Genomic DNA, 20,154 nt, shown 5'->3' on the forward strand with positions numbered 1-20,154 from the left:
CACACACACACACACACACACACACACACACACACACACACACACACACACACACACACTCACTCCCCTCCCTACACACACACTCCCCTCCCTACACACACACATACACTCTCTCCCCCCCCCCCTCTACACACCTTGGGATCGCTGTGGTCTCCGTGACACCCAAGGAAGCGGCGGGGGCCCTGCCGCACCGGGAAACCGGCAGTGCACGTCTCCCCCGGAGAGCGCCATATCCCACGGAGAGAGGGAGAAGAGTTGGGGGGCAGGCTCTCTTGCCCTCTGCGGCTGTTGCTGTGGGTCACCGGGTGTCAGAAACGCCGGGACATAGGGGCGGCGGCAGCCTCAGCTCAGTGGCTGTCGGTGGAGGAGACCTTCCAGGTCACCGACCTGGCAGAGCTGCCGCGCGAGATCGGGAGTGAGTGGGGAGATTTGGGGTGTCGGGGGGAGATTGTGGTGAGGAATTTCACGGAGGCCAGGAGAGATTGTGGTGAGGGGGGGGGGTCACAGAGGCCGGGAGAGATTGTGGTGAGGGGGGATCATGGAGGCTGGGAGAGATTGGGGTGAGGGGGGGTCACAGAGGCCGGGAGAGATTGGGGTGAGGGGGGGTCACGGAGGCCGGGAGAGATTGGGGTGGGGGGGGTGGCAGATGGCCCGATGGGAGGGGGTGGGGGCGACGGATGGCCCGATTAGAGGGGGGGGTGACAGATGGCCCTGCAGGGGCCTGTGGCAGACAGAGGCGCGGAAGGGGCTGACTGCCGGAAGGGGGAGGAGTGAAAGCGCTGAGGAGGGAAAGTATTGATGAGAGGCGGGGGAGGAGGGAAGGCACTGCTAAGGGAGCCGGAGGCGGGGTAATCTCCCCCAACAACACGGCTTCTTTTTTTTTTTTCTCCTGCGTGAGCGGGGGAAAAACAGCAGCGCGAGCGGGGGAAATTTAAAAAAACACACGTGTGCTGCTTGGGCCAATATTTACTCGCCCGGAGGTTAAATCCACTCGCCCTGGGCGTGTAAATGTATAGCATTGTCGAACACTGTATATAACTACAGTATATAATACAGTATATCTATTGTTTATATTGCTGCATATTAATAGAACTGTATATTGTGTAGATCTATCTAATTTTATACTATTTTTACTGTAAATGATGTGCTGTACTTGTGGCCTACTGCACTGTAACTTACCGGATTGTTATTTTTCTGTACACTGTAGGGAGACAACTCTTCTGATCGACAAAATAAGTGAAGAGAATGATGAGCAAAATCACAATCTCACTGTATCCGAGACCAGCATAAAGAAGATGAGACGCAGAATTGGATGGAAATATGGACGTGTGAGGTTAGTACTGGACAGTAAAGGAGGTTAAAGTGTTGTTTAAGAAACTGTACTGTACCTATAAAATTATTCCTTGTCATTACAGAGCATACCCTATGATAAGGGACGTTAACACGATCAAGAGAGTGGTCCAGGCCCAGGCATGGATCGACAGTGGAGAAACTTTCCAGGATTGCATCTTCACTGATGAGTCTTCTGTATCGCTGGAGAGATTTGCCACCTTTGCATTCCACAAAAAAGGTTGCATATCTATGACGCCGCGTACAAAACACCCCGTGAAGATGCATGTGTGGGGTGCCATCTCTAGGCGTGGACCAGGATGCATTGTCATCTTTGAAGGTAAAATAAGTCACACGCTTTTGCCTTATGCACTGTACTAGTGTGCAGTTTTTTGAGCACTTTTCTTTTCTTGTTATAGGAATCATGAATAAAGCTTTTTTCCAAGAGCAAATTGTGCCTGAGATTGTGGAATACTGTACATCACACGTGAGTTCCCAGATGGTCACCGTTTCTACCAGGACAACGATCTGAAGCACACCGCGTCAACAGCGCATATTCTTGAGCACGGTATCAACTGGGTGAAGATGCCAGCGGAGTAAGTGCGGTAACCGTCTCTCATTTTTTCCCACTGTTTTTACTGTGTACTGTATCTCTTTAACTAATTGTCCTTTTTTTTCCCCCTCCAATGACAGATCGCCAGACTTCAATCCTATCAAAATGGTCTGGCATCAGCTGAAAGACCATATCCGAAAAGTCATGAAACCCTCCAAAAAGGATGAGTTGGCGCAAGGCATAATGAGTTTTTGGAACGATGTGTTCACCGTGGAACGATGCAATAAATATATTGACCATATTGCGACTGTGTTGCCCATGGTGATCACGCGTAATGGGCAAGCATCAGGAAGGTAGTATGGTATAGTACTGTATTGTAGTATTGTAAGTACAGTATGATACAGGTAAGTATGGCACATATTTTTTCTTTCCTGAGAGAGCATCACTAGCCATCTGGTTACAAAGTATTTAACAGTAGTTACAGTATACAGTAGTTACAGTATAGACTAGTTTGACAGTACTACAGTGTACACTGGCGACACACTTTATTCGAGCTCGGCTAGTCCCACGAATTCGGGTATACCCGGGTGTATTGAGGTTTGTGACTGTTTTCTGCCCGAGTGCATTGGGTTATTTTCCAGGCAGGGATTGAAGCATTTTATTCCCGCTGGCTGAAATACTGCACAGTATATATATATATACTGCATTACAATTCATGAATTTATGCCATCTGGTAGACACGCGAAGCATTGCAGCCTATTAAATCCTAATCATTATCATTTAACAGATCAGCCGCCCGTCAGCCAGGCATGAACCCAGGCTGGGAAGGCAAACGCAACGGGGCTTGTCAGAGGTGAGGAGCGGCGCATTCCAGGTATCTGCCAGGTACATACTGGGTATTTGCTCGAATAAAGTGTGTCGGTGCAGTATCTGCATAAAGTAGTCCAATATGGAGTAGCTACAGTATACAGTACACAATGCCATAATATGCACCTAACTGCTATATTTTTTTCTTTCCTGAGAGAGCAGCACTAGCCATCTGGTTGCAAAGTATTTAACAGTAGTTACAGTATACAGTAATTCCAGCATAGACTAGTTTGACAGTACTGTACTATACAGTATACAATGCCATAATACAGTATGCACATAACTGCACTAATTTATTCTTTTCTAGTCTTTTCAGAAAAAAAGGATGGACTGGGGGAGAGGGGGGTATCATGTGTAAAGTTTGTGAACTGTGTGTACAGTTAAGTGTATCTAATCTGCAGTCATGATTTACACAAAACTTCCCCTCTCTCAATGAACTATTGTACTGTACACAGAATAAGGAAGAAGATAAAGATGGAAAAAATTATATTATTATATATTATATATATTATATTATTATATATTATTAATTAATATTATTATCAATGTGCATTATTCATGATTATCCAACAGCCCTCAATGTTCAACTGACAGAAGCACTGAATAAAGACTGCAGTTTGTATTATTCATGATTATTTGTATATTTGTATTTTTTGTTCCTGATAAAATAAAATAAATATTTCTTTACATTCATGATAATCATAATCATTGACCCCCCCACCTACACCAAAGAAAAAGAAAGAATGACAAAAAGTGGTAACTTACTGCACAATAAACATGAATCAGATTATGTTTTTTTTAACTCTCAATTTCACAGTGCTGTGCAAATCAGATTTACATATCAAATTCGAGAAGGGATTGTCACATGCGTTACCGTAAACAAAGCCTCAAAGGGTTGGGGGGGGTGGATGGGTGAGTCATGCGCAGTAATCATCAGCTAGCTCCCTTCCCAAAGAGGATTACAGAGAGGTGACTCAAAGCCAACAATAGGAAAACTAATGAATGGTTTTAAGGATTACACGCAGGCGCAGAGAGGTGATGCTCGGCTAGGGACGGACGATTAAAAGCACAATGAGAAGCTTTAGAAACGGAATAGTTCTGGAGAGGTGTCTGTCGATAAGAGGTTCAAATCCTTGAGCGAGCTTTGTGTGTGTGCGTGGGGGAGGGGGGTACAGGGTACAGCTGCATGAAGGATTAGCTTTACTGTAGTTCAAAGAAATGACATATTTTCCAAAGGCAGGTCATCATAATAATTTGATCCCTACACCCCCAAATACCTAAAAAGCACACAAATCAACCATGTGCAGTCAAACGCACAGTGTCGCAGTCAAAAGATACAGCACAGATTGAATATCGTAATATCAAGATGGTTTTTTTTTTTGTCACTCACTCTTGAACTTCGCAAGCAAGCAGTGGTGAAGTTACAGACTCATGCGCAGTAATCATCAGCTATCAAGCAGGAATGTGATTGAAACCAGAAAGACACACATTCAAAGGAATGGCATGAGAGAGGTATACTGTACTGTAGATAAGATAAGAGGTTGAAATACTGCAGTGCAGTAAATTACTGTAGCCTGTGTGTGTGCGGGTGCGAGCGAGGGGAGAGCGCTGTATATGCCGAAATGTGATACTGTTACAGTACACGCCTACGCGTTTCAAACAATGTTCAAATGAGACATACAGCACTGCACATGCATGTATAAATATGCAAATTTACAATTACTGCGCGCGCACACGCAGCTGTGTACTGAACTGCTAAAGTATTAGACTTTGAAGACAACAGCACGCGAACGCCCCCCGGAGTTTTTAGACGGTATTGCAGTATTGCAGATAGCGCTAATAAAATGCTAATATTACGAGCGCTAAATATCGCAATATATTCCGGAAAAAAAAAACATACTGCATCTGCCCGCGGTTATCAGAGTTGCACCGCTACGGCCGCACTAGGATAAAGGCGGCCGCAGCTGTATTTTGAAAGCTCCTTGTACTGTCCCTGAATATATTTGTATAGTTTTCATATCCCCTCTTAGACACCTCTTTTCTAATGTTAATAAATCTAATTTAGCTACAATAGCCTTTCCTCATAAGTTAGATTGTCCATCCCCTTAATTAATTTGGTGGCTCTTCTCTGCACTCTCTCGAGTTCCATAATGTCTTTTCCAAGCCTGGTGCCCAAAATTGTACTCCATATTGAAGGTGTGGTCTTATTAATGCTTTATAAAGGGCATAATTATGTTTACTTCCCTTCCATCCATTGCCCGTTTAATGCAAGATAAGATCTTGTTTGCCTTTGCAGCTACTGCATGACTTTGGGCACTATTGCTAAGCTTGTGGTCTACAAACACTCCTAAATCCTTCTCCATCAAGGATTCCCCCAATTTATTCCCATTTAATTTGTAAGTCGCCTGTTTATTCTTGCTTCCCAAATGCATAACCTTACATTTATCTGTATTAAACTTCATCTGCCATTAACCTGCACAAGTTTGCAGTCTCTCCAAGTCCTTCTGGAGAGAAATTACATCCTGCTCTGATTCTACTACCTTACACAATTTAGTATCATCAGCAAAGATGAAGACGTTGCTCTCGATGCCAACCTCAAGGTCCTTAATAAACAAGTTAAAAAGCATGGGTCCCAATACCGATCCCTGAGGTACTCCACTGACGACCCTAGCCCAACCTGAAAAAGTTCCATTTATGACAACCCTCTGTTGTCTATCCTTCAACCAGTTTTCAATCCAGGTGCATATATTTTTACTGAGTACAATTTGCTTTATTTTGTACGCCAACCTCTTGTGTGTAACCATATCAGAAGCCTTTGCAAAATCTAAGTAGTCCACATCAACTGCATTACACATGTCTAAATTCCTACTTACCTCCTCTAAGAAACTAATAAGGTTAGTTTGGCATGATCTATCCTTCATAAATCCATGCTGTCTATTACTAATAATTTTGTTTTCCATTAGGTATTCCTGAAAATTATCCCAAATTAAACCTTCAAGTAGTTTCCCCACTATTGAAGTCAGGCTTACAGGTCTTTAATTCCCCGGTTGTCATCTTGCTCCCTTTTGAAATATAGGCACCACATCTGCTTTACGCCAATCTTGTGGTACTGAGCCTGTGGAAATGGAGTCCTTGAATATTAAATGTAATGTTTTGGCTATTACCGAACTTAACTCTTTGAGAACTATTGGATGTATGCCATCGGGGCCAGGTGCCTTATTTACTTTAATTTTTTCATGCTGCCTATGAACTTCTTCTGAGTTAAGTCTGGGTTATGTCGGGTCTGTGTTCCCAGAGGGAAGAAGCTCAAGCAAGAGCGTCGCCAGTAAGCAGGGCATAGACATAGGCCACTTTAGTACGACCTGTGGGAAACCGAGATGGGGACATCTCGAACTGGACGTAACATTGGTTCAAGAATCCCGGCAAGTAAGGGGGTCACCGGCATATCGGTTGGGAGGTGGAATACGTGGCTCCGAGTTGCCTTAGGTACTGGGGCAGGAGGGGATGGTGCAGCAGGAGATTCCCGCAGGGAGAGTTTAGAAAGTTCTAGCGTCACGGCGCACCTCCCACCTCAGGGGGGTCTGCATTTGTTGGGCTCTGCATAATGTAACGCCTGTATGCCCGAAGACCTGGCCAGTCCCCAGTACTGAGGTGGGTAAGGGTATAACACGCACCCACAGCAGTGAGGGTGTGCCCGGAGTGTGGTAAGATGCGTTGCCGGGCCTGGTGAGAAAGGGTTAAAGATATACTTGCTGAGTCCGGGGTGCCAGAAGTCGGAGGGTAGTTGTCCAATAGCCGTGGGTCAGGGGCAGGAGAAAGCAGTGTAGTGAGGTCCAAAGCAGAGTCCAGGGGTAGCGAGGTACACGTAGTCAAACAGAGCCGAGATCAATCCAAAGGTATCCAAACTGGGGCAGGGATAGGAACAAGAGCTGTAACAGAGAACAGAGCTTGGCATAGACACTGCACACTGGAGTCACAGAGAAGCTATGCCGAGCGAGGAAGGAGAGGGCAGACTGGGGTTATATAGGAAGGAGGGACAATGGTAGGAAGGGGTGGAGCAGAGGCCTGTCTGGGTGAACGCAGGGATAGGTCCAGATGAGCAGGGAGGGAGACAGGGGTGTGATTCATGGCAATCGCCTGCAGCCGATGGGGGGCGGCGCCAGCGGCGCGGGAGGGTTGATGAGAAGATCGGGTGCGCGCGCCCTCTGTAAGGCTGCCGTATTGGCATCCTTCTCATTCATAGGTCATACCTCATCCAGGGATTCTTTCAAAGACTTTCAACGTCTCTTTATCCTACAGGTGTCATCTGTCCATTCACCTGTTGTCATTGATTTGTGCCTTTAGTAGTGTGTGTGTGTGTGTGTGTGTGTGTGTGTGTGTGTGTGTGTGTGTGTGTGTGTGTGTGTGTGTGTGTGTGTGTGTGTGTGTGTGTGTGTGTGTGTGTGTGTGTGTGTGTGTGTGTGTGTGTGTGATGCGATAAACGTAGTTTCTGTACAAGTCCTGTGAGTGCCCTCGTATTGTTTTTTGCTGTTATTATCGCCTGGTATTGATGACCCATGCAAGCAGATGTTGTTTTTCAAGTGTGGTACCATCCATATTCTATTGATACAGCGGTGGTTATCCGATCACTGAAATAATTGGTTTTCGAGATTTCCCTGAGATTCTTTCAAAATTTGCCACGGCAGATGAATGGCCTATCGGATTAACACAGCAGGTGCCCCTGCTGTGTTAAGGCAGAGATAGGATGAATCAGTCACTCTAACTGCCCGCCTCTAACAGGCGATCACAGGGTTTTTATTTAATTTTAAACACTATAGTATTGTAGCAGGGGGTCTCACGTGACCCACAGGATTTTTACATGGTGGGTATAACGGCACTCTATAACAGGGCCTGTATCTCGGGAAGTAGGGTATCTGGTTCAGATCAGGAGACCCCCTGCTACAATCACATGTTAGAGGCGTGCAGGTAGAGTGACTGATTCAGCCTATCTCTTACTGTGCAGCTTTTACAGACCGGTAGAATCTGGTAGGATTAACATGGACCCCGGTAGGACCCCTGCTGTGTTAATCCGATGGGCCAGTTAATCTGCAGAGGACCATTTTGGACCACCACGCGGTATAGTGCATGATTCACCCAGATAAATGATCGGATAATGGCTGCTGCATCTGTCTGTATATTTATACATATCTGTATCTATTAAAGAAAAAAAGAAAGAGAAAGTGCACTCTCCTAGTGAAATATCGTATGGACAATGTATTCAAAAATTTCAACTCTGCAATCATTGCACTCACAAACGTAAGTAGGTATCAAGCATGTATGATTAATTACTCAAGCTCCGTCTCAGCTGTCCAGGCTCATACAGTGTCCCTTGTCACCATCCGCCGTGATGTTGGATGTCCTCGATGTACCCGGAAACTGGAAGTGGTGTTGGCGCCCTGTGAAATTCGTCCTCCAGCACTAGTATGGGGTTCCCCCTTCACTGGAGTATTGCGTGGAATTCCAGCTCGTTATGTGGAGCCAGTTCTCAGCATAGGAAGGAGATTGAATCACCTAACGCGTTTCGTTGTTAAACACAACTTCATCCAGTCCCTATCAGTATTTTATATTAGCGCTGTCCTTATTTTGTTTGGTATATCTGTATTTATATATCTTGTAGATGGACGTTCACAGAGGTACACAATTGGAGTCTTTATAATGTGAAATTATAATAGGCTTTATTGTGCCTTTTCCTTTTCATCAGGAAATCATCCAAACACAGGGGGGAACAAAGCTTCTATTCACTTGGGAGTATCTCTAGTGAAAATACCATGCAATTAATTCACAACTCCCAACGTCAAGCATGTCTCGCAGCCCCAAAACATATAGCATGAAAATAAGCAGATATAAGCAGTCCCGTAATAATGAAAGTCTTATCTGTTAGCTGCTGTAGAGTAAGCTTCTCTGCTCTCCTGGAACCGCACCCGTGCGTGCACAGAAAATATCAGCATCCAGGTTTAGAAGTCTTATTTGGTGTCTTGCAATCAGCTATGCTGGGCAGAGCTCAAGACATGTGCTGTCTCCAAAGGTCAGCTCTCAGTCAGAGCTAAGGAGTCACTTCCTGTCTCAAAGGCAGGCTTTTGTAAGCAATCTAATCAGGCAGGTGGTGTTTAGTAATTAACTACCCCACTGCTAGATTAAAGGCACATTACTGAACAGGGATAAGTCCCCTGTTACATACTTCCCCTGTTTGTGGGAAGTTTGGGCTTACCATGGCCAAAGCCCATCCTTCCACTCTCATTCGAGATCTTTCTGTGACTTGAATGAGAGTGGATGGAGGAAGAGAACCCTCTGTCCCGCTGGGATTGGACTAGCCCTTAGAGTTTTCTGCTCTTGTAGTGGTCTTTCTGCAGCTTCTCCACACCACAGAGTCGCCAGTTCAGCTTCTTCAGCTAAGGATTCTTCTGGCTTTGATTCTGCACTCCTACCTCTGTTTGTTGCCTGTTGGGCAGCTGTAGGTTTGGCTAGTGCTTTCTTTGGTGCCTCAAACTTCGTAATTTTGTTTTGAAGTTGCGTGGAGTCCCCAACTCTCACAGTACCCTTGTCCTTACGGGCATTAGTTACTGTGGGATACTGGTGCTTGGGCAGAGCCAATAGCTTTTTCCGTATTGGAGGAATCTGTATCAGAGTCTCCTTCATATTCTGGAGCTCTGTAATTTTTGTCGTCAAGGTTGCCGCTGCGTCTGTTTTCTCCTTGGTGTACTGACTCAAGGGAATGGAAAAGTCTCTCTGTCTCTCCAGCTCTTGCTCCAGTTTCTGATCCTTCTCACGCTCCCTCTCATACAGAGTCACCTGGTATCGAAGCTCCACTTCCAGCGATGCTCTGAAGACATGCAGCGTGGCCATTAGCTCCTCATACTGCTCTGTGGGGACGTACTGGGTATTCAGACGTTCCTGCAGCGCTTGTACCTCTTTAGCAGCCTGCAGTTTTTCTTCCTGTAGCGTTTGCTGCTTCTCCTCAGCATACTGGAGGTGTGTACGCAGACCTTGCAGTTGGTTCTGCAGTCGGTGCTCTGCCTCAAACTTTTCCTTGACTTCTTCTGTTAACTGAAAATTTGCTTTTTTCAGTTTTAAGTTTTCTCTTTTTAATCTTGAATTTTCTCCTTTTTCAGTCTCTGTATTCTTCAGGGCCTCTTTGCAGTCCTCCTTCCATTTATGCACATCTGCTTTGAGAATGACAATCTCCTGGCGTGAGACTTCCTTCTCTAGGTTGAGGGTCTGAAGCTCCTTCTGAGAGACTTTGAGATATTGCCCTGCCTGGAATCTCTGTCTACGCTCTTTGAGCTCTTACACGGTTATTTTTCCTATTCTAGGTTGAGGGTCTGAAGCTCCTTCTGAGAGACTTTGAGATCTATTTCAAGATTACCAATAGTTTCTTTAGCAATGTCCAGCTCCTCAGTGAGACTGTGTAGTTCCTTTCTGCAAACTTCCAGGTCTGTGCGGCAGCTGTTGGTCTTTTGATGTGAGGCATTCAGCTCTATGCGAAGAGTGTGAACCTCTTGCTGGAAGACTGGCATCTGCTTCAGTGCCTCCTCATACTTCCGCTTTAGCGTAGCCACCATTTTATCAAATTGGCTCATCTTTTCCTCTATGGCGGAAATAGTAGCCTTTGCAGTATCTAGCTCAGTCTTGAGATCCTCCAATTCGGTCTTGGCCGTAGAGTAAATTGCGAGCACAGTCTTCTGTAGCTCAGCATTATTTTTTCTCTCCCTTTCCAATTCTTCACAGAGTAGATCACAGTCATGCCTGGCAGCTTGCAGTGCATCTTCAGGGCTGGTCAAGGGATCGTCACGCACTGGCTTCGACTCCACTTCCCTGGGATGGTTGGCCGAGGGTTCCTCACTGTTGGCACCGGACAGACACTTCTTTGGGGTACACGACTTCTGCCTTGGGCCCTCTGGATATTCGGTTACCCACGGGGCGAATTCTCCATTTTCTCTAGGCTGCAGGGCAACTCGGTCCCCCTTTTCCTCCACAGGATCTGCGGACGTATCTGTTCCTTCCACGGTAAGTGAAGAACTGCTTTTTTTTCCCGCCTATTTGATTTGGATGACACCATCCCTTCAGGGATATTGGGGTCTCCATCTTCATTTGAAATTTTAGCAGCTTCATTATATACGTCAGGCTTTTCTTGCAGCTGCTTTAGCTGACAGAAATATTCGGTGATCCACTGCTCCCACTCTGTCTCCTGCTGATCATATTTGTCATCAAAGGGAGTGGTCTTTTCTGTTCGTGCCGAGTTCAGGCACCCCCACCATTCTTGGGGTGTTTTGTGGGTGTGACTCGGTTCGGGTTCACCGTAAGAGATGTCTTCCTCCTTATTGGACTGGAAGGGCCACTCTTCCGTGGGTAGGGTTCATTACAGGAACGCTGCATTTTGTCCTCCATTTTTAGGCTATCAGGTGTAATTTTCTTCCTGACCTCAGGAGGTGCTATTGCAGCTGTTGCAACTGTATTTGCTAGAACCCCCAATTGTGGTAGTCCTACAGATGGGCATATTTTGCTTGTAGAGGTCATAGCTCTCGCAGGCATCTCTGTAGACTTTTTCTTTCTTAGGTAATTCTTTTTTTTTTTTTTTTCAATATCAGCACTACTGTGCATGCATTTTCTCTTATCAGGTATACAAGATGTTCAGTTGCTAGGGGAAAAAAAGTCTATTTGCTTTACACCATTTACACTTGCTAGGTGTAATCTCTCTGCTTCAGCAACAGAATTTGGTTTTCTGCCTGAGTTCAGTAATTTTCAGTCTCATCTTTGGGTATTATGGCATTCACACTTCACACTTTGGGTTTTGCTCCCAAGATATATATAGGCAGACTTTTTTACTTGCAGAATAAAAAACATTCTTTGCAGTGGTCTACTTCTTTCATTCCCGGCAGGGTGACTCAACACTCAGCATTTGTTTGCTTAAAATTCCCCTGCTTCAGCACAGTCTTGTATCAATGTTCACACTTTTCTGCATATACTCTATTCACAGCTGGTAGCCCTATGCGGTGTGGCAACCTTTATTTGCAAAATCAGTACCACTCGTGGGTCACCATCTGTATTCACTGCTTCAGCGAAACTTTTGAAAACAACAAACACCTATGCCTTTTTAAGGGCTGACTCACTTCTTGAACCCTGACTATGGCTCAAAGGCAAAACCCCTATTTTAATGACCATATTACACTTTGTGATAGACAAAATAAGGTTTAGCTACTTCAACAGTCTCTCTTCTCTAGGGATTGGGGCAAAGAGTCCATCTGTGGTTTTATTAGTTTCAGTGCAGTGTGTTTTCAGTGGTGTGTATCCCTTTAACTCTGATCTCTGCTGCATGAGGTTTTTATTTTTTATTTTCTCAGACTGTTTGTAGGCAAAAAGCATAACAAAAAAATTTCACATAAAAATCTCTGGTCCTTTTTAACTTCAAAGACACCACTTATCCCACTTCTGACACCATATGTAGACGGACGTTCACAGAGGTACACAATTGGAGTCTTTATAATGTGAAATTATAATAGGCTTAATTGTGCCTTTTCTTTTTCATCAGGAAATCATCCAAACACAGGGGGGAGCTTCTATTCACTTGGGAGTATCTCTAGTGAAAATACCATGCAATTAATTCACAACTCCCTAAGTCAAGCATGTCTCGCAGCCCCAAAACATATAGCATGAAAATAAGCAGATATAAGCAGTCTCTTAATAATGAAAGTCTTATCTGTTAGCTTCTGTAGAGTAAGCTTCTCTGCTCTCCTGGAACCGCACCCGTACGTGTACAGAAAATATCAGCATCCAGGTTTAGAAGTCTTATTTGGTGTCTTGCAATCAGCTATGCTGGGCAGAGCTCAAGACATGTGCTGTCTCCAAAGGTCAGCTCTCATTCAGAGCTAAGGAGTCACTTCCTGTCTCAAAGGCAGGCTTTTATAAGCAATCTAATCAGGCAGGTGGTGTTTAGTAATTAACTACCACACTGCTAGATTAAAAGCATATTACTGAACAGGGATAAGTCACCTGTTACATATCTATATATCACAAGACCCAAAGCTAATCAGCTCACTTTAAAGTAGTAAAAAGAGATGATGACAAACTGATAGTTCATGTTGTGCTGATCTCAAGAAGGCAAATTTTCATTTACAGGTAGGGGAATGCATAAATCTGATTACCTTATGATTGGGGTTGATCAAACAAGATTGACAATCAAGCCTCCTGCCCCACTTAAATTTGTACTTTTTAAAAGGAAAGCTAAACACAATTTTCAGACTTTGAAAAAAAGATTTACATTTCCTAAAAAAACTGATTTTGATTACAGAGTATGCAAGTTCAATAAATAAATGTGAATGCTTAAGATTTTCAAAATAACAAAAAAGTTACACATTTACATTTTAAGAACAGCTAATTTAAACCTTTTGAATAACGGTTTATTTAATATTGCTAAATGTTTTCAATTTCTTATCACAATGATTACTGTAGTGCCCATGGTTATTCTAACACAAACCAGCGGCAATCGCCAAAAAGACCCAGGTACATGCTGGATACATGCCTTAAACTTGCCTTAAACTATACCCAGCATTTCTGCATTGATTAATAGCCCATCAGATTAACAGCGGGGGTCCCTGGCAGTCCAATTCAAACTGAATGGGACTGCCAGGGACCCCTGCTGTGTTAATCATATGGGTCATTAGTCAATGCAGAAATGCCTTAAACTTGCCTTAAACTAGCCAGGTTACACCCAGCACATACCCAGAATGTAACCGGCCTAGTTTAAGGCAAGCTTTAGAATACTCGCGATCTCGTCTATACAATGAGTATAAGCTCTATGCCCAGTGTCTTTTCGTGATGTCTTCATTTGTATCCTGTATTGCTGAATGAATTGCCAATCCTGTACCTGATTGATTCATTGTCCAACCCCTAAGTAAGTTCTATATTTTGTCTGTTATTTGTACCATCTTGTGTGTTCACCTTCTTTAAGGAATAAACTATCTTTATTATATCTAAGTCATGTTCAATTCAACCCAGATATTTTGTGTATATTATAACCTATCACTAGCTACCGTGACAGGCATTATAATACTTGAACAACCTACCAGAGACTCTCCCATCCACCACCAGTTTAAGTTCTTTCAAAACTAAGGCTGTCTCACACTTTAATCTGGTCTCTAACTGTTACATAAGCCTATAATATACATCTTCTCTAACTGTGCATGCAATGTATTGTATATAATGTATACCCTGTTCATTTATGTAACTGTATTTGTAACCATGTATTATTTACATGCCCAGGACATACTTGAAAACGAGAAGTAACTCTCAATGTATTACTTCCTGGTAAAACATTTTATAAATAAATTAATAAATACAGTAGGTCCCTTTGTGCTGAGCATTTTTGATATTCTGAGACTTTCCTAATCTTTCCTCTCTGATAGAATTGTTCTAATTGTTACAATAATTTTCTAAAATTTTTTTATCAATGTTCTTCAGTTGTTGACATAAATATGTAATTTTGAATGCAAGTAAAGATACCAAGACTAGATTTATATATGTTGAATCAAACAAGTTACAGTACCTGTAAAGAGCTTCAAATACTTCTTTTGATGATATTCCAAAAGCCCTTTCATACTGGTTTTTGCCTTCTCTGAAAAGCAATATAATATTGTTATATTGTTAAATTATTGTACAGTTGATGATATATATAAAATGGGAACAAGGGCGCAATACAATGATAGTAACAATGTAGTCTGAATATGACTACAGGGAAATAAAAGTATCAGATTTTACAAGCACAGACCAGCCTCGAGAGCCTTACCTAACAAGTGAGTGCTACTATTCTGTGTATGTTATATGTATATATGTATGTGTATATATATATGTAGCCCTTTTTCTGACACTCTAAAGAGACTACGGGTACTGCACACACCTGTGGCTGCAGGAGATCTGAGCCTCCGCTAGCTGGGAGCCTGGGGTAACACTTAATTAGAGCAGCGCCTCCACTTACCCAGGATCCCCATCATGTAAGATTCCCCTAGGCAAGAAATATAACAACACATATGCTTGCAACCAGTTTTACTGTCATGCAATAATAACCTTAGCACTCTATATTGGCATCAACACATAATACATAACACTTATACTATACGCTTATACTTACTTATACACTAACACAGCTAACTGGTAATGTCTTTTATAACTGTAGTGGCTCCGCCACGCTCCTACAGAGTATTGTCCTTATAATAGTAGTGGCTCAGCCACGATCCTAATGAGTATGTCTCTGTCCCATCACCGCGTGCCCCACACACCGTGTACTTGTACTAATAGAAAAGATTGCTCCGTGTACTTAGGCCTTTGGCCACTTCACTAGTGTCCCCAAAGAGTTACGCCTAAGGCGGGATCAGCGCCTGTTGACCGGTGTTGGTGCACTTGCTATAAATACCTTCCGGTCCCGGCAGTGACCGGTAACAACTTTGAAATGGGTCAGACGAATCCACAGCCTGCCTCCGGTGTCGCAATGTTCAGCTGTCTGGTCCCAAATGGCTCGCAACCACCTTGCTCCACACACTGGTCCCTAACTGCTATACAGTAAGGTGAAAGTTCTCTACCACTATAGGGCATCCCTGCAGCACAGCAACCTACTTAGACTAAGGGGATACTCTTAAGGGCCTGTGGGGAAAGCTGTCCTATGCAGGCGGGTCACGGACCCCCTGCACTCACACTACCTCCTCCAGCCCCCTCCGGATCTCCTCTGCCTAGCATGGTCTCTCCCCCATGCTTCCCTTTCCTCCTCCCGTAATCCTAGCTTTCTGATTGGCTCCTGACATCAGATGACTGTCCCAGAGGTCATGGGAGTTGTAGTTTACCGACGGAGCCTTTCCCTTATTGTATTTTATTACACTGCGCATGCACGACCTCTCCGCCCTCTCAGTGCCCTCTGTAATAACACAATAACATGTGGCGCCCTATACTGTCGGTCCGCCGCGGAACCTGCACTACTCCTTCCTGGCACACACTGCATCCACATGAGGTATTTAATACACCCCTACACATATATATATATACACTCTAAGTTAAGTTATAGTGGGTAAAAAAAAGTGACAGAAACCATCCACAGCAAAGCAGAGCATACAGTAATATTTCCATTTGATATATATATATATATATATATATATATATATATATATATATATATATATATATATATATATGTATATGTGTATATAATATGTTTGTGTATGTGTGTGTGTGTTGCATAGAGTATACGGTGCGCAAATAGTCAGCAAGAGTAACTAAAATGTATCATTGAATGCTGCCACAAAGTTAGACTATACACACAGCCAGTAAATATAATGGGGAAATGGGAAACAAGGGCGCAATACAATGATAGTAACAATGTAGTCGGAATATGACTACAGGTATCAGACTAAAAGTATCAGATCCAATAGAAAGTGTCCAAACCTAGAAAGAAAGAAGCTATAGGAATAAGTGTGCTAATGATATTAGGTAAATGCTTAATCACAGCACCAAATATAGCTTGATGGTATTAAATGTTGTAGGATCACACTATTCTAGTACCTCTGATAATCTCATCGGGCTGAAACTAGAGAGCACCTCTCAAATCTATCTCACCCCCTCAAGGGTGGCGGGATGGGATTTCCGGTATGACAGAAGAATTTTTTTTATTTTTACTGCATCGGATTGAAGCCGAGGGTCTCTGGAGGTTACACGCATTAATATCAGCTCTAGAGACCTCCTGCTTCAATCCAGTGAAATGAAAATAAATTTACATGTAATGTGTTTTATTTTGTGGATTTTTTTTAGCTTGCCCACTCATTGACATAGTGGCAAGCTTTGAGATTGTGTCAATCAATTGGTTTATTGGCAATCCTTTTTTTATTGAAATGTTATGTATTTTACTCAGTGCTTGTTTTTTTTATTTGTAGCTTGCCCATTTATTGCTATAGTGACAAACCATAGCCACATCATGGGCATGGTTTACCAATGTCACAATCAATGGGTGGAGGAGTAGTTGCCCTGGGAGGGTGGTTGGGCCTCCTGGGTTGGTAGTGGGTGGGGGGTTAACCCCTTAATTACTGTAGCGGTTACTAACCACTAAGTGATTAAGTGATTAGTGGTCAGTAGTTTCATGTTTATTGTAATTTTGCTGCCCACGGAGGACGGAGAAGAAGACTAGGGCAGCTTTCATCCGGGCAGGGGTAAGAGCAACTTTAATGTACTTTATGCTGGCTGGATAATGTTTTATTTTTAATTGGCAAATATGCTATTATCCAGATCTGGATAATAGGATTTTGCCCATTATTTTACTGTATGTGTTGGGGGTAGAGAGGGTGGGTGGTAGGGTTGTTGTATTTTAATCTTTCTTGGGGGTACAGGGGTGGATGTAGTGGGTTGTTTCCCCAGCGTGGATGGTAAGGCTTACCAGGTGGGTACTGGGAGGTGTTAACCCCTTCATTACCATAGCTGTTATCATAGCTGTGGTAGTAAAGGGATTAACTCCTCCCACAAACTTTCCAGCAGAACTAACCACCCACCCTGGGGCAACTACCCCTTCACCCACCCCCTGTACCCCCAATAAACCAGGTACTCGGGTTTAAACCCTCCATTGCATTAGCGGCTATTCGCTAAGGTAATGAAGCTGTTTTTATTTTATTTTAATAAAAAGTATTGTAGCAGGAGGTCTCAGCAGCATAACCGCATTATTTTCAGCCTTAGGGAACCCTTGCTTCCCGAGTTACAAGCCCTGGTATCTCCCTGCATTGCTTAAATCTCCCTTATCATGTGACCGAGATTTATACGCACAAGAGATACTGGCACCCCATACTGGGGCCTGTACCTCGGGAAGCAGGGGGTTCCTGGACCTGAAATTAATGCTTTTTACTGGAGACCCCCTGCTTCAATACTCTGTGATTACATTTTAAATAAAAACAGTGCGATCGTCTGTAAGAGCTGTGCAGGGAGATGCGTCTCTCTCTGTACAGCTCCTACAGACTGCAGGCGGATCGCCAGGCTAGGACTAAGATAAAGGCTGCAATAAGATCACTGCTATCCTGAGCGGTATTGGCATTTTCCTACCTCACGGTTTGTGACTTTCTGATTCTTTCTGAGTACCGTGATAACACAAATGTCATGCCAAAACATTCAATATAGCAGTGATTTTATTGAAGCGACTAGAAGAGGCCCCATAGTTTCAGCTCTGTTAGACAGATCAGTCTGTAAGAAGTTACTGTGCTGCATGTTAGAGAATAAAGTGCTGTAAGTTAACACTGCCTGCTCTTTGATCAAGCATAATCTCTGCCCAATATCCAACATATTATATTTTCTGTCTGTTCAGCTCGCTTTCCCCATAATCTCATTGCATATAAAAACAAACCATTGCTACATTTTTCAGAAGAATTTATGTCATATTGAATTTGTAACAAAATCAGAAGCCTGTGTTACATACATACCTCACTGTCAGGGAGTAAAATACGTGACATCATTTTGCCTTTTATTGCCCTGATGAATACGCCAGCAGGTGCTATTGAGTAGGGCCCCACACATTCGGCAGGTTCCGTTCCAGGCCCCCATCAAAAGCGGAAATCGCCTAAAAGCGGAACATAGCTTTTTTGTGTGCAGAGTTCACAAATACTATATCCACCGGCGATTTCTCATCTCTCCTCCTTCCTGCGCCATCCCACATTGCTGCATTCTGCACATGCGCGGACTCGGCGTTCCCTTCTGCGCATATGCCGACTCGGCAGTCCCTTCTGCGCATGCGCTAATAATGGACTGCAGTCGGAAAACAGTACAGCCATATCGGCGGATCGCCGAGAAGCGGGGCACTACTGTATCAGAACACTTGCAAAAGTAAAATTACATTAAAACAAGACTGGTTTGGATGTACAAGTATTGCACATGTGTTGTGTGCCTAGAACAACACTGAGGAAGCCATTTAGAATGTGAGAGCAGGATATAAGAGAGGCAGCTAGTAGAATATTCAGTGTCTGACCACTGTATCACTGATAGGGTCTACATTTTTAAAATTAAATTTACAAACCAAATAAAATGTGTCCTTTTTTGGGGGGGTCGCAAAAAAAATTAGCAAAATAAGATACTATCACGAGAAATTTACTAAACATTTTTAAAACTGAAATCGAGCTTTTGCCACATCTATTCAAATTACCATATTTTCCAGGTATCTCAGACGTGTATCTCTCGACAGAGCAAAAGTGACTCTATTTATGTAAGTGGGTCTTCTACTAAATAGTTAGTGTGGAAACTTTCACTTGTGCTTAGGTTCTAACAAAAGAAAAAATCCTGTTTTGGGTTTAATTAATTAATTGTTTGTGCATAACGCTGCTAGTTTTATGTAGCATTTTACAGAGAAATTTTTGCAGACACAGTCCCTGCCCCGTGGAACTTAAAATCTATCTTTTGGGGGGTCTGAAGCACAGGGAGATAAGGTGACTTGCCCAAGGTCACAAGGATCTTACACAGTGCCAGTCAGTGTCTTTATTCACTGAGCCTTAAGTACTGGTTCTAAAAAATGCTTATGTCCTGATTTTGTAAAAATCTGATGTGTTTGGTTTTCGGATTTTTAGCAACTTATGGAAAAACAAAATAAAAAGGAAAATGCTACAATAGCAAAATAAAGCTTAAAAAAGTACTGTATAAACATAAAAATAATTAAAATAATAGAACTGAAAAACAAATATTGGGGGAAACATGTAGACGTGGGCCCTTTAATAAGGATAATACAGCAATTCTGTGCATTGCAGCAGATATGAGTGTCTTCCATCCTCAGCACTTCCCAACTGCTTCTGATTACTTTTCTTGGGCTCAAGCATTAGTAACAATTTAAAAAAAAAACTTTTTTTTTTTAACTTTCCTGATCTAAATACTATTTGATGATAGTGGCTACAAACAGTTCTAGTAATATCAATATATCCTAGCGTGTAAGTGATCTGAAGCCCCACCCTTTTTCTAAAAATAGTGTTGATTTAGTACAAAATGCCATCTATGATAAACATGATGAAGCAAACAAACCAAATTATCATTAAATGTAGTAATAGTGTTTTATTAATTGCAAAAATGAGAGAAAGTAGTGGCTATTGCTATACATAGTTACTTATAGATTCTTCTTATCTGGTTGCTTTCCAGTTTCAATTGTTTGTTATCCAAATTACAAAAAAATTCCAGTCGATGCCTGTGAACTAATATTGATTTATTGACTAATGCAGGGGAGCGCATACTTTTAGTGCTGCGCCCCCCTGTCTCTCTCCCCACGGCTCTCGCCCCTCCCCCCCCGCCTACCTTAATTCATACAATTGTCATGTTGTAGTGCATTTGGAACATGCGTCTCTAAGCATTAATGTAGCAATATAGGTTAACATTTGACATTT

At 43.0% G+C, this 20,154-nt stretch overlaps 1 protein-coding gene across 1 annotated transcript in view; it reads right to left on the minus strand.

Annotated features, from left to right (window-relative positions):
- The window catches only part of LOC142490950 (acetylserotonin O-methyltransferase-like), a 45,735-nt gene that overhangs the window by 18,079 nt on the left and 7,502 nt on the right, over positions 1–20,154 (minus strand). The window contains exon 4 of the mRNA XM_075593323.1: positions 14,328–14,396. Coding sequence (XP_075449438.1) covers positions 14,328–14,396 — 69 coding nt within the window. The remainder of the gene's footprint in view (positions 1–14,327; positions 14,397–20,154) is intronic.

This window comes from Ascaphus truei, chromosome 3 (assembly GCF_040206685.1).
Source record: "Ascaphus truei isolate aAscTru1 chromosome 3, aAscTru1.hap1, whole genome shotgun sequence".
NCBI classification, from domain to species: Eukaryota; Metazoa; Chordata; class Amphibia; order Anura; family Ascaphidae; genus Ascaphus; species Ascaphus truei.